Here is a 15,806-nt window from a genome sequence, read left to right on the forward strand (position 1 = left end):
ACTAACCTGACTAGGTTTATTTATTTATTTATTTTTTTACCTTTTTCACCCTGGAAGAAATCTTCAAATAATTTTGGGATCTAAGGTAGAGTGACCATATGTCCCGCTTTACCTGGGACAGGTCCCGGATTCGGTGTCCGCTGTCCCAGGCTGCATGAGGTCCTGGGAAACTTCCCTCTTTTAGCCGCGGGACGTCCCGGCCTCGGGACTCTGGCCACCGTATCTGCATGACCTGGCTGCGGCAGCTATAGACGCCGTGCCAGTTCATTGGACGCAGCCCCGCTCCAGCCTGCATACTCTTCTGTTCCGGCAGGCGAGCAGGGCTACGGGAAGATGGCTGCCGAAGCCCTGTACTGGAGACTATTTGTGTCTCCAGTACAGGGCTTCAGGCACCATCTTGCCGTAGCCCTGCTCTGCCTGTCAGCGCGGGAGACTGCAGTGCAGGAGCAAGATGGTCCCGGGAGCAGCGTGCCAGAGGCCGGAGACTTCTGTCAGGTGAGTAAATGCTTTTTTTTTCCATAAACATACATTGTTTTGTGCTGACATGTTGCCCACAATGCGTTTACTTTGTGCTGAAATGTTGCCCACATTGCGTTTATTTTGTGCTGATGTTGCTCACATTGCGTTTACTTTGTGCTGACATGTTGCTCACATTGCGTTTACTTTGTGCTGACATGTTGCTCACATTGCGTTTATTTTGTGATGACATGTTGCTCACATTGCGTTTATTTTGTTCTGGCGTGTTGCCCACGTTGCGTTTATTTTCTGCTGACCTGTTGCCCATTGCATTTATTTTGTGCTGACCTGTTGCCCACATTGCGTTTATTTTCTGGTGTCTGGGGTAACTGTTGCTGCATTTATTATTATTATTATTTTTTTTAACTTAACATGTCAATTTTATTGAGATATAGACAAGACATACAGATATTTGCCGTACGCAGACGGCATGCATAGTACAATTGCAGGTATGGGGTACAAAAAGGTATAGCATTTATCTTGAATTCTTGATTTTTTTAAATTAAGAGAATGGAACCTGCAGGAGAATGTCTGTTTTCTTCTTTTAGTTCAAGGAGAAGTTGGCCAACAAAGTGACATGTTATAAACTAACATAAAAAGAAGGCCCAACAAAAACAAAGTATATACAAAGAACAGCTGAGTTCCAGGAGGAATCTCCCCCTGCCACCCCCCCACCCCCCACCGCACAGCAAGTACCATGGAATTGCATGATTCATTAATAAAGGTTAGACTCTAGAACGAGTGTAACGGGAGGTGGGCCAAGTATCCCAAATGGAATGATATTTACGTTCTGTTCCCCTACGGGTGTATATAGCTTTATGAAATGGTAACATGTTATTAATAACTCTAATCCAGTCAGCCAGTTCCGGGACCAATGGTTGTATCCAGGACCGGTTAAGGACCTTACGGGCAACATGAAAAGCATTGAGCAGGAGGAGTTTAGTGTGTTTATTATGGATATTATGAGGGATCATGTTAAGCAGACAAAGTTTGGGATCAAGGGTTACAGGACAGCCCATTTTGTCGTTTAAAAATTTTACAATTTGTTGCCAATAAAGGTTCACTTCAGGACAGGACCAAATCATGTGGTAAAAGGTACCCTGGGTTAGGGCACATTTAGGGCATAGGGGTGAATACCCGAGTCGAAATTTAGCTAGCCGAACCGGAGTGAGGTAAGCTCTATGTATCATGTAGAGACTAAGTAATCTATCCGGTATGTGGGAGGAAACCCTGGCAGAATCTTCGAGAGCCTCCTCCCAATCTTCATCGGAGATCTCCCCAAGATCCTGCACCCACTGAGATTTCTTGACAAAGGCTCTACGAGTGGCACCAGTTATCATGATAGCAGAATACAAGGCAGAAATTAGCTGACTGGAGGAGGGGCCTGTTAAAATGTTAAGTATACCGGAGTCAAAAAGGGAAGGTGGCACTGTGGAGAACTGAGTTTTTAAAGCATGCGAAAGTTGTATATGGTAAAATTGCATGGATGATGGTAGTTGGAATTTGGCCGCTAATTGCTCAAAGGGGACAACAGATCCAGAGTCAATGACCTGGTGTAAGTAAAGTATACCACGATCAATCCATAGTCGGCTATTGGGGAGCTTATGGAGTTCAGGAAGGCCTCGATTTTCCCAGAGAGGAGTAAATTTCATAGGGGCATCAGGCTCAAGAAATGTATGTGCAGTGTCCCAGACTTTTAGGGTTTGGCGAAAGGTGTCCGGGAATAATTTAATATGGGGGGAGTTCTTGGCACCAGTTGCTATGATGGAAAGGGGGTCCATATGATGGAGTGAAGGAATGTCACTTAGTAGATTACAGGTGCGGTTCCTGTTACGGTAATTGTAAGATCGAAGAATATGTGTGATAATTGAGAGGCCAAATATATGACAATTAGGGACCGCCATACCTCCTAAATCTTTTTGGTTTTGGAGAGTAGTTAGGGAAAGACTCGAAGACCCCCATATAAATTGAGTTAAGAAAGTATTTATTTTAACAAAAGTAACATATGGTAGATAAATTGAGGCATTCCATTAAACGTAGAGCACCTTAGGGAGGAGAATCATTTTGAACAGATTTGCTCGGCCAACTACACCAATACGGAGTTTAGACCAGGCCTGAAATTTGGCAGTTATATAGTGTAGCAACGGTGTCCAGTTTAAAGAGGTAAAATCCTGAGGTATGTGTGAGATCCTAATACCAAGGTAGGTAATCACTGACGTCCATTGGAGAGGGGAGGAGGCTTGAGACAAGGTTGGAGGAAAGTGGGGAGTATTTATGACTTAGACCAGTTAATGCGTAAGCCAGAGTATTGCCCAAAGCTATTTTTTTTTTTTTCAAATTCTTTATTGAAAAAGAGGTACAAACAGATCAACTGACACGGTACAATAAAATATCATCATATGGGGTTCAAGTCCATCATGTCAAGTACAGCAGAATCCTCTCAATTTGCATACAAAAACCATACGTTAATAGCAAAAAACTGATCATAGCGAAAGGTTGGGGTTAGGTTGTATGAAAACCTCTAAGATATTTCACCCTCCTTGTCACTAGTATATATCATAAAATCTTTGGAGGGATTAGCTTCTACTGCTAACGTAGCAGGGTTTTAAACAGAACATTAACTGGTCCGGTTCAGGGTAGGGACAGGGGGGTTTACAATACAGAGTCAAGATTTTTGGGTGTATACATGACAAACACCAGGAGGGGTATGCTGGGGATACAATCTGTTATTTCTCAGGGGCCTCTTTGCCACTATGATATGGCTTCTCTCAGCTCTTCTGATTCTCCATATACAGACCATAAATTCCAAGTCTTGGAAAACAGCTCGTGTTTATTTATGAGAAACATCCTATCTCTCTCTAGACTTTGGATCTGATCTAGTTCCTGGATCACCAAGGTAAGGGAGGGTATGGTGGTTTTCCCCCAGAGTCTAACCAAGACTGTTTTGGCCGCATTTAAAATGTGTCTGACGACAGATTGTTTGTAGGCTTTCATTTTCCAGTTGTGCATATGTAACAAATAAAACTGGCATGTAAAAGGTGTGTCTCTGTTTGTCATTTCTCTGATCGTTTTCTCAACCATTTTCCAAAAATGAGTTTTTTACAGTTCCATAGGATATGTATCAGGGATCCCATCTCAGATTTACAACGCCAGCAATAAGGGTCTTTGAGTGGAAAAATCTGACTAATTCGTAAGGGCGTATAGTACCAACGTGCTATTATTTTGTAATTGATTTCTTGGATGCGGACTGCCACGCTAGATTTATGTGCAAAGATGCACATGTTAGCTCTCTCCTTCTTGGAAAATGTGACGCCCAGGTCTCTTTCCCATGCTTTCAGATATTGTAGGTCATCTAGGGGTTTGTCAATCAAAAGTTTATAGATTAAGGACAAGGTTTGTTTGATGGGGCCTGCTGCCAGACATGCATCCTCAAAGGGTGTCTTAATGGTTCTGTGTGATGTGTTTACATCTAATGAGGCTAAGAGATGTCTGATTTGGAGAAGGCCCCACCAATCCAATGACTGGTTGTTGAATACCAATCTAAGTTCAGTTAGGGTGAGCCATTTTTGGTCCTTATGGAGCCTACTGATATCAAAGTGTGGTAGTGTCCTCCACTCCCTGAGATAGAGCGGGGAACAGCCCTGTGGAAACTCTGGGTTGTTAAAGATAGGAAAGAGAGGTGTAGGCCAGGGGGAGATCTGTTGGGAGGATCTGACTGCCTGTAATACTTTAAGAGTTGTGTAAACTAATTGTGAGGAGGACCATTGGTGCTTAGGGTTATTTGAGGCCCAGGGGAGCAGGCGAAGAGTGGAAGGGGTGAGTGATTGTTCCAAGGATACCCATTGTTTGGAAGTAGAGTGTCTATTCCAGTCTACAATGCGTGTAAGTAAAGCAGCCTGGTAGTAGCTCAGTACATCAGGAACTGCTAGGCCACCATTAGCTTTAGTCCTATATAAAGTGAATCTATTGATTCGTGGGGGTTTGCCTTTCCAGATATACCTGTTGAAGGTAGTTTGTACTCGCGTGAGGAACTCTTTTGGGATAGCTACTGGGAGAGTCTGAAAAAGATACAGCAGACGAGGCATTAGATTCATTTTGAGAATAGAGATTCTTCCTAGCCAAGAGACATGCGGCATATTCCATTTTTTAAGATCTGCAGATAGTCTGTCTAAGAGAGGTGGGAAATTGGCCTTAAATATGTCCCCAGCGTCAGGTGTCAGTTTGGTGCCCAGGTAAGTGATGTGGTTTGTATTCCATTTAAAGGGGAAGTTGTTCTTTATCTGGGCCAGGAGGTTAGCATCTAGGTTCACATTCAGGGCCTCACTTTTATCGTAATTAATTTTAAAGAGCGAGAGAGCCCCAAACTCGCCAAACTCTGCCATCAGGTTAGGAAGAGAGATGACCGGGTTGGAGATGTAGAAGAGCAAATCATCTGCATAAGCGGCCACTTTATGCATAGTATGTCCCATTTGAAGGCCCGTAATATCTGGGTTGTCTCTTATGTGGCAAAGGAAAGGCTCTAGGGTTAAAGCAAATATTAGGGGAGAGAATGGACAGCCCTGTCTCGTTCCGTTGCCAATTGCCAGACTGTCTGATAGGACTCCGTTAACTCTAATGCGAGCAGATGGTTTGGAGTATAAACAATTGACACACGCGCGCATTCTGTCACCTAGGCCAATGTGAGACCTCACCCCCATCATCCAGGTCCAGTCCACCCGATCAAACGCCTTTTCGGCATCTGTTAATAAAAGCATACAGGGTAAGTTGGCCGACCGGGCGGACTGGACCAGGTTCAGAGTGCGTATCGTGTTGTCTCTGGCCTCTCTATTTCGTATAAAACCTACCTGGTCCCAGTTGACCAGGTGGCTCATCCAAGGGGCAAGTCTATTGGCCAGTATTTTGGCAAATATCTTTAGATCAAGGTTGAGAAGCGAGATAGGCCTGTAACTCGCGCAAGAGGTGGGATCTTTGCCAGCTTTATGGATCACAGAAATATGTGACTCTGTTTGTGGCGGGAACGAGACAGGGCTATCCAGGTTAGCTATTGCATTAAAAGTGGCGCACAACTTGGGGATCAGAACTTGTTTGTATTTCTTATAATATTCTATGGGTAGCCCATCTGGCCCTGGTGCTTTGCCAGGCTTAATCTGAGCAATCACCCTAGCTACCTCCTCTTCAAAGAAGCAAGCATCAAGTTCCTCAATCATATGTGGCTGGAGGCTTGGCATTTTTGAGGAGCTTAGGTAAGCCTGTATTCTACTGCGAAGGTTCACTGTAGAATGTTGATCTTGTTTTTCTATAAGGTTATAGAGCCCTGCATAGAATTCTTTAAAGGCTCTTGCCATTGATTCATTCCTGATGTGATGCTTAGCCTTACGATCGATAATCCTAGCCAAAGCTATTTATAAGATGGAGAGAGCGATGGAGTGAAGGTCCAGGGTCATTTAGGTATAGAAGCATATCGTCAGCATAAAGACTAATTTTATCGTTATTGTTCGCTTTTTTCAGGCCTTGGATCAAGGGATCTGATCGTATCAGAGCAGCTAGAGGCTCAATTGCCAAGTCAAATAAAAGAGGAGAGAGGGGACAACCTTGTCTCGTGCCTCTTGTTATGGGAAAAACATCAGAGACCCAACCATTAATACGTATGCTGGCGTGAGGGTCAGTATATAAAAGTTTACTGGTAGCGATGTAGGGCTGCCAGTAAAAAATCCCACTCAATTGTATCAAAAGCTTTGGCAGCATCAAGCGATACCACCACTCTAGTTCCAACACTCTCATGCTCTATCTGCATAGCAAGAAACAATCTCCGAATATTTAGGGAAGTTGATCTGTCTGGAATGAATCCAGATTGGCCTCAATGTACCAAGGAGGTTATTACTTTGTTTAGTCGTAGTGAGAGTAGCTTGGCAAGGATTTTAGTGTCAGTCTGAATTAAGGAAATAGGACGGTATGCTTCACATTGGAGGTTTTTTTTGCCAGGTTTCAAAATTAGGGTTATTAAGGCCTCTCTCATAGAGAGGGGGAGGGTACCTTGCTCTAGGGCATGATTATATAATGCTAAAAGCTTAGGCGCTAGTAGGGACCTATATTGCTTAAAGGGACTCCGAGCAGTGCAAAAACTATGGAAAGATGCATATCATTTTAAAGCTCTCTTTCTCCTCTTTCCAATGATATATAAACCACCGCCCTACGTCTTTTAGTTTTCGCTATTTTCGCGATTGAAATTGCCGCGGCCGCGATTTCGATCGCGAAAATAGAGAAAACTAAAAGGCGTAGGGCAACGATTTAGGTGTCGTCAGAAAGAGGAGAGAGAGAGCTTTAAAATGATATCCATCAAGCCATAGTTATATTGTATTACACAGGCCGACACTTTCCCCAGTGTCAGCAACTCCATTCTGCTGAATGCAGCTGCTGACTTTGACAAAAAGTCGCCCTGTGTAATACAATATAACTATGGCTTGATGGATATCATTTTAAAGCTCTCTCTCTCCTCTTTCTGACGACACCTAAATCGTTACCCTACGCCTTTTAGTTTTCTCTATTTTCGCGATCGAAATCGCGGCTGTGGCAAATTCAATCGCGAAAATAGCGAAAACTAAAAGGCGTAGGATGGCGGTTTGTATATCATTGGAAAGAGGAGAAAGAGAGCTTTAAAATGATGTGCATCTTTCCATAGTTTCTGCACTGCTCGGAGTCCCTTTAAAGAATTCGCCTGGTAGGCCGTCAGTACCAGGGGATTTGAAGGCGGGAAGGGAGGAGATAGCGTCCTCAATTTCCTGAGTTGTAATTGGGGCATCCAGTAGCAATTTACTAGAGTCATCTAGAGAAGGAAGATGGGATGGCATCTAAATATGCGTTTATTGTAGATACGGGGGCAGAGGAGGACTTTGTATATAGGAATTTGTAGAAAAGGGCAAAACATTGCAAAATGTCATGGGGGGAAGAGAGGACTGAGCCATCTGCAGCTTCTATTTTAAGGATAACCTGTGGAGCGGTCATTTCTCTAGATAATTTAGCTAGGAGTGCACCACACTGTTCACCCATCTCATAGATTCTTTGCTTAGAAAATAAGATTTTCCGATTTGCTTTAGCCAAAAGGAGCTGTTCATAGGCAGCCAGTTTAGATTGGTAGGAGTCATTATGAGAAGGGGTAGGATCTGTGGCAAAATCCGATAGGGATTGTTGTAGTTCTAAAAGAGAAGTGTGTTTGGTCATAGCAGAATTTCTTAATGCTTTTTATTTCAGAGGAGAAATGCTGTCTAGTAAATTGTTTGAAGACCTCCCATATCGATGCAATTGATGCAGATTGACCCTGTATCTCAAGAAAATGGGATAGGGCTTCTTCAGTTGATTTTGCCTCACTTATTTTGGTTAGCCAAAAAGGGTGTAGCTTCCAGAAAGGCATCTTAGGAGGAAAAGACCAAATAAGGTGACTAAGGTATGGGGAGTGATCTGACATGAGGGAGGGCAGGAAGCAAACCTTGTGTATATTGGTAAGTAGAGGTGATGAAACTAGGATATAATCCAGGCGTGAGTGAGATTTATGCGTTGCAGAGTAGCATGAGAATGCTGGAGTATCGGGGGATTTTACCGACCAAGTGTCATACAGGGATACCTGTTTAAGAAGAGTTAGTAGTTTAGTATCTCTACTAACATTAGAGGTTAGAGACCGGCTGGGGGATTTTATCAGTGCTGGGGTATAAAACATAGTTAAAATCCAGATCTCAAGGGTACCTGTGGATGAAGAGCAATAAAATTCAGTGCAAGTTTCACTACTACAAATGAAAATGGAGGAGTTATGTAGATGGCAATAATTAGAGTGGGGACATTATACAGCAAGCAGTGTAGAAACGCGTATCTGCCTTCATCATCAGTGATTTGATCCATTAATTGGTATTGAGCGCTTTTAGCAATTAAGGAGACACCTCTAGACTGTGAAGTGTACATAGAGTGAAAGGACCAGCCGATCCATGCACGACGTAGGGCCATAGGAAGACTACCATCGGCGTAGCAATAGGGGGTGCAGAGGTTGCGACCGCATCGGGGCCCTTGGGCCAGAGGGGCCCTGAGGGGCCCTTGCTCAACTGCAGAATTAGCTCTGTGTTGGTCCTGTGCTCATAATAATCACTTCTATAGATACTTTGAATAGTGGTAATCATTAACAAGCTGTTTGCCATCCCCTTCTTGCACCTCTGACACTGTAGTTGCCATTGGCAGGTTTTGGTGCGCTGTATCAATTGCTCTGTATAGAGTGCTTGGGGGGGCCCCATTGTAAAACTTGCATCGGGGACCACAGCTCCTTAGCTACGCCACTGCATCCAAGTGAGTCTCCTGCAGCGCAAGTATATCCACATGCTGCTTGTGCAAAAAGTCCAGTACCACTGTCCTCTTGACTCTGTCTCGTAGGCCCCTAACATTCCATGTCAAAAAAGACAAGGAGGTGCTAAGGGGTCGAGAAAGGGAAGTCATATTGGGAGATTATCTTAATGTTAATAACCAGCCGGGCGGTATGGACGAGCTCAGCTCGTCCATCACCGCCGGAGGCTGCCGCTCAGGCCCTGCTGGGCCGATTTTCATCAAATAAAAAGCAGCACACGCAGCCGGCACTTTGCCAGCCGCGTGTGCTGCCTGATCGCCGCCGCTGTGCGGCGATCCGCCGCGAGCAGCGGCGAAAGAAGGTCCCCCCCAGCCGCCTGAGCCCTGCGCAGCCAGAACAAATAGTTCCGGCCAGCGCTAAGGGCTGGATCGGAGGCGGCTGACGTCGGGACGTCGGCTGACGTCCATGACGTCACTCCGCTCGTCGCCATGGCGACGAAGTAAACAAAACACGGAAGGCCGCTCATTGCTGCCTTCTGTGTCACTTTTGGCCGCCGGAGGCGATCAGAACAACGCCTCCGGAGCGCCCTCTAGTGGGCTTTCATGCAGCCAACTTTCAGTTGGCTGCATGAAATAGTTTTTTTTTTTATTTAAATAAAACCCTCCCGCAGCCACCCTGGTGATCTTAATAGAACGCCAGGGTGATTAAAGAGACCATGCAAGTTAGTAAGTTGGGGGAGAGGGGTAGGGGGGTCCCGGATGAAAGACAAGGGGTTGTACAACTCTGAAAAGTGTTACCCAGCACATAACCCAAAACATAGGGCCTGAGCTTTATCCCAAAAACATGTAGAAACGTATATATTGCATGTATAACATGCAGAATCCCAGAAAAGCTAGGGTAAATACATGTTAGGAGAACGTAACAAAATAAAAGTAACTGTTAGTTCGACATCAAAATATGGTGTCGCATAGAGCCTTGCTCTGCACTCTAGTTGAGCAACCTGAAGTCTTGTGCATCGGGCATTATAACAGGCTAATGTGACAATGGCTAGAAAAAGGGGAAAAAGTTTTTAACAAATGGAGTATAACCGGTGGAGTGTTCTGAAAAAGTGATAAACAAAATTGTCACATAGTTACCAACTGTGGAACATAGAGGGTAGAAAGGCAGGGTGTAGTCCGCGGCAGAGCAGCAAGTCATGCCGGGTGGCGCAGCAAATAATGGCGAAGATGGCGGATGCTTTGCCTACGCCGATACTAAGGAGAGGGAGATTATAGTAAATGGCTGAGCAGAGTACATCAGTCCTCTAGGCTTGATTGTGGCTTGTTCTTATCAATCCAGGTAAAAACTTCAGCGGGAGATTCGAAGAATAAAGTCTTACCGTCTGATATGACTCTGAGGCGAGCGGGAAAAAGCATGGCATATTGCAGGCCTAAGGTTTTTAGCTTACGTTTTGCCTCCTGGAATTTAGCACGCTGTTTCTGCATTTCTACTCCGAAATCAGGATATATAGAGATGGAGGTGTTATTAAGCTGGATGTTTCCTTGTTCGCGGGATAATCTAAGAACTGTATCGCGGTCCTTAAAGTTAAGGAGCTTTGCAATGAAAGTGGGTGGAGGAGTTCCAGGCGGGTTGGCTTTAGAGGGTATACGGTGGGCCCGTTCAACTGAAAAGGCCAGGGAGAAGGAGTCTCTACCGTATTGTGTGGTGAGTAAATCCTCCAGGAAGCGGGTAGGGTCGTCTCCCTCCGATTTTTCGGGAAGGCCCACCAGCCGTATGTTCGATCTGCATAGCCGGTTCTCCATGTCCTCCTGCCGGCCTATAATGGTCTTAATTTGGCCCTGCGTGGTACGCACGTCAGATAGAAGCGATTTGAAGTCGTCCTCCAGTTTAAAAATTAGGGCCTCGGCATCAGAGACGCGCTCGCAGAGGTTGCGGACATCTTGGCGAAGAAGCTGCAAGTCAACCTTGACTTCTTCAATTTTAATGGTGAAGGTGTCAGTCAGCGAGGTTTGTAGAGCTGAAATAGCGGAGAGGATAGATTGAGCTTCAGGAGAGGAGATCTAGTCTGACGGGGAGGTGGGATCTTCCTCTCTAGCCGGGCCGTCGCCATCTTGGTCTGCGGCGGAACTTATCCATCGGGCCAGTGATTTTATCTGCCGCCTTTGGTCCCATCTTGCACCGGTTGGAAGTCGGCGAGGTAAGGAGACAACCAGGGCCGGATTTACAGCTCAGGACAGTTAATGGTAGATTTAGTGCTAAGCAGGTAATAACAATTTGGAAAGCAGCAGGTGACTGATAAATAGTGGGTACACAATTAGCAATTAGTTGGTGGTTGCTGCCCATTTTACCCTGTGTGGTCAGTATAAAATGTAATCCCCGGGCACTACGGTGGAATGGAGGGGATGGGGGGGGTTAATGTGGGTGTCACCTCTTCCATCCCATAACAAACAGCAGAGCGGCGTAGCACATTTACCTACTGAAAGTCCAGGTACTCTAGTCTCCTATTCACTTCCACCAATCAGCAGGCAGTAATGTTTCTACATAGGCTCCCGATGTCACATGACATGAATTTCGGACCCTGATGGAGGAATGCAGCAGCATGAATGGCGGCAGTGATAAAGACAAGAGGACCCAGAGCTGAAGACGTTGGTATTTATTCTCCACTGGATAGGGGAGAGAGGTGGGCCCTCTTAGTCCCCAGGCCCCTCTGCAGTCACTAAACTAGTGGAGGCTATGGTTACGCTATTGTCTGCCTGGGGCCTAGATGATACCTGCCCCTTATAAAGCTTTACTGTGGCCTAGGCAGCAACCCCCTCCCCTGCCTGTTAAAGTACAGGGTGGCGCAAAAAAGACTGGCCCAGATACATGTCATGAGCGCAGGTATACAGACAACATCTCGTGTACCTCTTGCTTTATCCCTGCTGTGAGTGCCCTCTTTATTGAAGCCTGTATCGTTTTTATTTGCATATGAGAGCGATAGCCATACAGCAGCATATACAAGTGACACAATCTTTAATATAGCCAGAGAGGACACACAGAAGGGTTTGAGCAAGAGGTTCACAGGGAGTTAACAGCGTTTGCCTGTAAAGTCATGCTCGAGCAGGTAGCTGGACCTGTCTTTTGCGCGCCAGTGCCACCCTGTACAAACCCAAATACCCTAGGCAAGAACGCCCCATAAAGCCTACCTCCTTCAGCCCCCCTTTCTCTATTAGGGCACAAAGTAGCCCCTGGCCTACAGAATGCGGCCAGGCACACATGCACACACACAAAAAAACACAGGCACGCACACAGACACACATGCACACTCACACACATACAGACACACAGAAAAAGACATGCACGCACACAGGCAGACACACATGCGCACACACACAGAAAAACAAATGCACACACACAGACACACGTGCACACAGAAAAACACATGCAGACACACATGCACACAGAAAAACACATGCACACACACACAGACACACATGCACACAGAAAAGACACACACATACAGACACACACAAAAACACATGCACTCAAACAGGCAGACACACATGCCCACACACACAGAAAAACACATGCATGCACACACAGACACACACACACAGACACACACGCACACAGACACACATACATGCAGATACACAGAAAAAAACATGCACACACACACACAGACATGCATACACATGCACACACAGACATGCATACACATGCACACACAGACATGCACACACAGACATATACACACACACACAAACACACACGCACACAAACATACACACCCATTCAAGCAGATAGCAAGGAGAAACATACTTTGCCACAAACTTGTGTTCCAGGTGTCCTGTCGCAAACTTTCTTTCCGGCTGGGGCTGCAGCTCCAAAAGGACGGATGTAGCCTGCCGAGCCCAGGATGAAGGCAGCAGCTCCCCCACACAGATGGCTCCCGGCAGCAAAGAAGCTATTACCCAAACGGCCAGCGTGGGCTTCCCCCCTCTCCATGCCTATTATTCCCGGCAGGCGTCAGCAGGTAATTCTTTGCACAAGCGGCCGCCGGCCAGCGTGCTCTCTACCTCCCCATGCCCACACACGCTCTGCAGGGCACTGGAGTGCCAACTGCCAAGTGAAGTGCACCTCAGCTACCGCGGTGGACATTCGGGCGGCTGCAGCTACTAAGACCCCATCGCACGCAGAGCGGGCTGGTGAGCGAGCGGGCCAGGGATGAGTCACATCGCACTCCCATGTGGCTTTCAAGGGGGACCCGATGACACTGAGCGTGCGGGAGAGCGGGCAGGAGGATGTGAAAGCGTGCGGGAGAGTGAATGGACTGGGGCAGGGATGAGTCACATTGCTCTCCGCACTTTCCCTGTACATATGGGGACATTCGGGGAGCCGCCTCTGACCAATAAGGCGCCTATAGGCACGTGCCTACAGTGCCTTATGGTAAATCCGGCCCTGGAGACAACCGTGGGTGGGTTTATAGTCCCGAGTGCGGCAGGATAAGAGCTAGAGTTGCCCGCGAGGTGAAGAGCTCCGAGAGGTGCGACCGATCACATCTCGTTCCTGCCACGCCCCCCGCTGCATTTATTATTTAATGGTCAGAGTTTGCTGCTTTTGGGGTTACGGTATACTATTAAATAGCATCACACAGTTTCTGCACACCCATGATGAGAATCCTCGTTTGACCACATCATGGCGTAAATGCTTTCTTATGCCTCGTTGTTACATCATTATGCTAGCTCCGCCCATACTATGTCATGGCCACGCCCATTTTTCGACGTAGCACCCCATTTTTTGCCGCGGCACCCTGCTAATGGGCCCCTCTGGTCCAGGGGCCCCGGTGCGGTTGCTACCTCTGCATCTCCTATTGCTACGCCTTGGATGTAGCACATAAAGTATCCTAGGAAATGGGTACAGAACATTAATAGTATAATTCCATTTCTAAATAAATTTAATAAATCTACTTTCCATTTCTGGTTTACATGCATAGGGGATGCCCTGGGAAATACGCTATGGGACGAGTGGACCAATTCATTAATAGTGGCAGAACTAAATTAGTGTGATTGTTGTTCAGATATACAGATAGATATAGGCCTCGATTCACTAACCGGTGCTAACTCAGTTAGCACGTCTTAAGGCTTTGGACGTGCAAACTAGGGTGCTAAGTAGTTTGCACGGGCAAAGCTGTTAGTGATCACGCACTATCCGGTGCACCTGAAACGTCGCACCGGTGCGCCCCCAAAAAGTTGCGCCAGTGTGCGCAAAAGGTCGCAACGTTCGCGTGCAAAATAGCTGTTCAGGCTTATTTGCACACGGATGGTGCGACCTTTCGCGCGCACCGGTGCGACGTTTTGGGCACACAAGCGGAGCGCTAAAGTTTGTGCGTGCGAACACTTGCCCGCATATTAGCTCTTCAAGCTGCAGTTTTCACGTCCTAAGTGCCTTTTCACTGGCGTGCTAACACTTAGCACCCTTTAGTGAATCAAGGCCAATGTCTTAAACTGTTCTTCATCCCCAAATTCTGACAGGTAAGGTAGAAGTGACCTAATATATAGTTGTAAATTAGCGTAACTATGTATGTTATTATGTTAATTTGTATAATGTATCTGTTACATGAAACGATGGCGCAATGATAATTCTCCATCCAATTCTCAAGGTCTTATGGAAAGTTGATACCATTAGGCATTGTTTCTTATTTTGTGCTGATTTAGAAAAGGTCTCTATATTTACCACAAACTATTGAGCGATTTAATGTGATTCCATTTTGTTAATGTGGAATCATTTGCTTTAATGTAACTTTTATTGCACCAGGTTTCAAAAAACGTGTTAAATGTATCTTGGAAAGGAGCACCATTACTTGCCAGATCTTTAGGCAACATCGAGGGAACTACATGTTAAGATAGAGAATTGCCTAAGTAGTGTGGCGCCTCCTGGATGGTACAGAAGCTTACCTGTTTTTTGTTGTGCCCACTACTTATGCCCAGGACTCTTTTTTTCTTGTGACTGTGTTCTCATTAGTGTTTGAGCCTAACCATATTGGCCATTCGAGAGTAAGGTCCACACATCTCTCGTGCACAGAGGAAAAAGCTGTGCAAAAGCATATTCATCCTCTGGGAATGCATGGGGCCATACTTGCACATGCCCAGTACAGATGTTCTCGTACACAAATGGCAGCCCAGCCACAAAAACATAATCGACTAGCTCTTGTTATACATGTTAGGATGGATCCAGCATTGGAGCAGTGGGCGCAAGGAGGATCAAGAAGCCTCTGGACTGTCCAGAGGCTTCCTACTATGAATCCATCATTTTTATTCTAAAAGTCACCTCAGCTACGCCTTCATCCAGCGTGGTTTATGTAGCGTAAGAGTAGATTCTATGTGAATGTTTGTCGATAGGTTGTGTTTGCTAATGGCTATTTTTTTTATTTTTTCATTCTGCTACATTTTCCAATGGATCAGGGAGACTCCGGTGGCCCCCTGGTTTGCCAGCGGAGGTCAGGGGATTGGGTTCTGGTCGGAAGTGCTTCCTGGGGCTCCGGTTGTGGAAGAAGATGGCAATACCCTTATGATGGCAATTACGATATTGGATCTCCAGGCATTTACGCCAGGACCTCTAGCATGCTGGACTTCCTAGGAATTAGCAGCCCAGTAGCGCCAGTGGACAGTGAGTAAAGATGTCACCAGGTGCTAGCCAGTGTTCCAGATGTCAGCTGGTACAGCAAGTCCTTGGTTGTTTTTTTCAGGACTGCATGGCAAAGCCACTATATATTTACACTTTGTACAATGTATGTTCTTAGATATGTATGATTGAATACAGTATTCAGTAATTAAAAAAATATTGTCATGTATGTTCATTTATAAAATTTTGAATCCCTGCTCTTGAAGTGGACTGTAACTTTTGGTGCATAGTTTCAATTAGTCAATTCGTTTTTTTCAGGAAACATTTGGCATTATTAGACTGGATGTTAGTGTATGATAATGGGGTA

General features: G+C 45.8%; 1 protein-coding gene across 1 annotated transcript in view; it reads left to right on the forward strand.

Moving 5' to 3' along the window:
- The window catches only part of OVCH1 (ovochymase 1), a 237,084-nt gene that overhangs the window by 83,148 nt on the left and 138,130 nt on the right, over positions 1-15,806 (forward strand). Inside the window, exon 7 of the mRNA XM_068273718.1 lies at positions 15,280-15,484. Within this exon, the coding sequence (XP_068129819.1) occupies positions 15,280-15,484 (205 nt within the window). The remainder of the gene's footprint in view (positions 1-15,279; positions 15,485-15,806) is intronic.

This window comes from Hyperolius riggenbachi, chromosome 3, assembly GCF_040937935.1.
Source record: "Hyperolius riggenbachi isolate aHypRig1 chromosome 3, aHypRig1.pri, whole genome shotgun sequence".
Taxonomy (NCBI): domain Eukaryota; kingdom Metazoa; phylum Chordata; class Amphibia; order Anura; family Hyperoliidae; genus Hyperolius; species Hyperolius riggenbachi.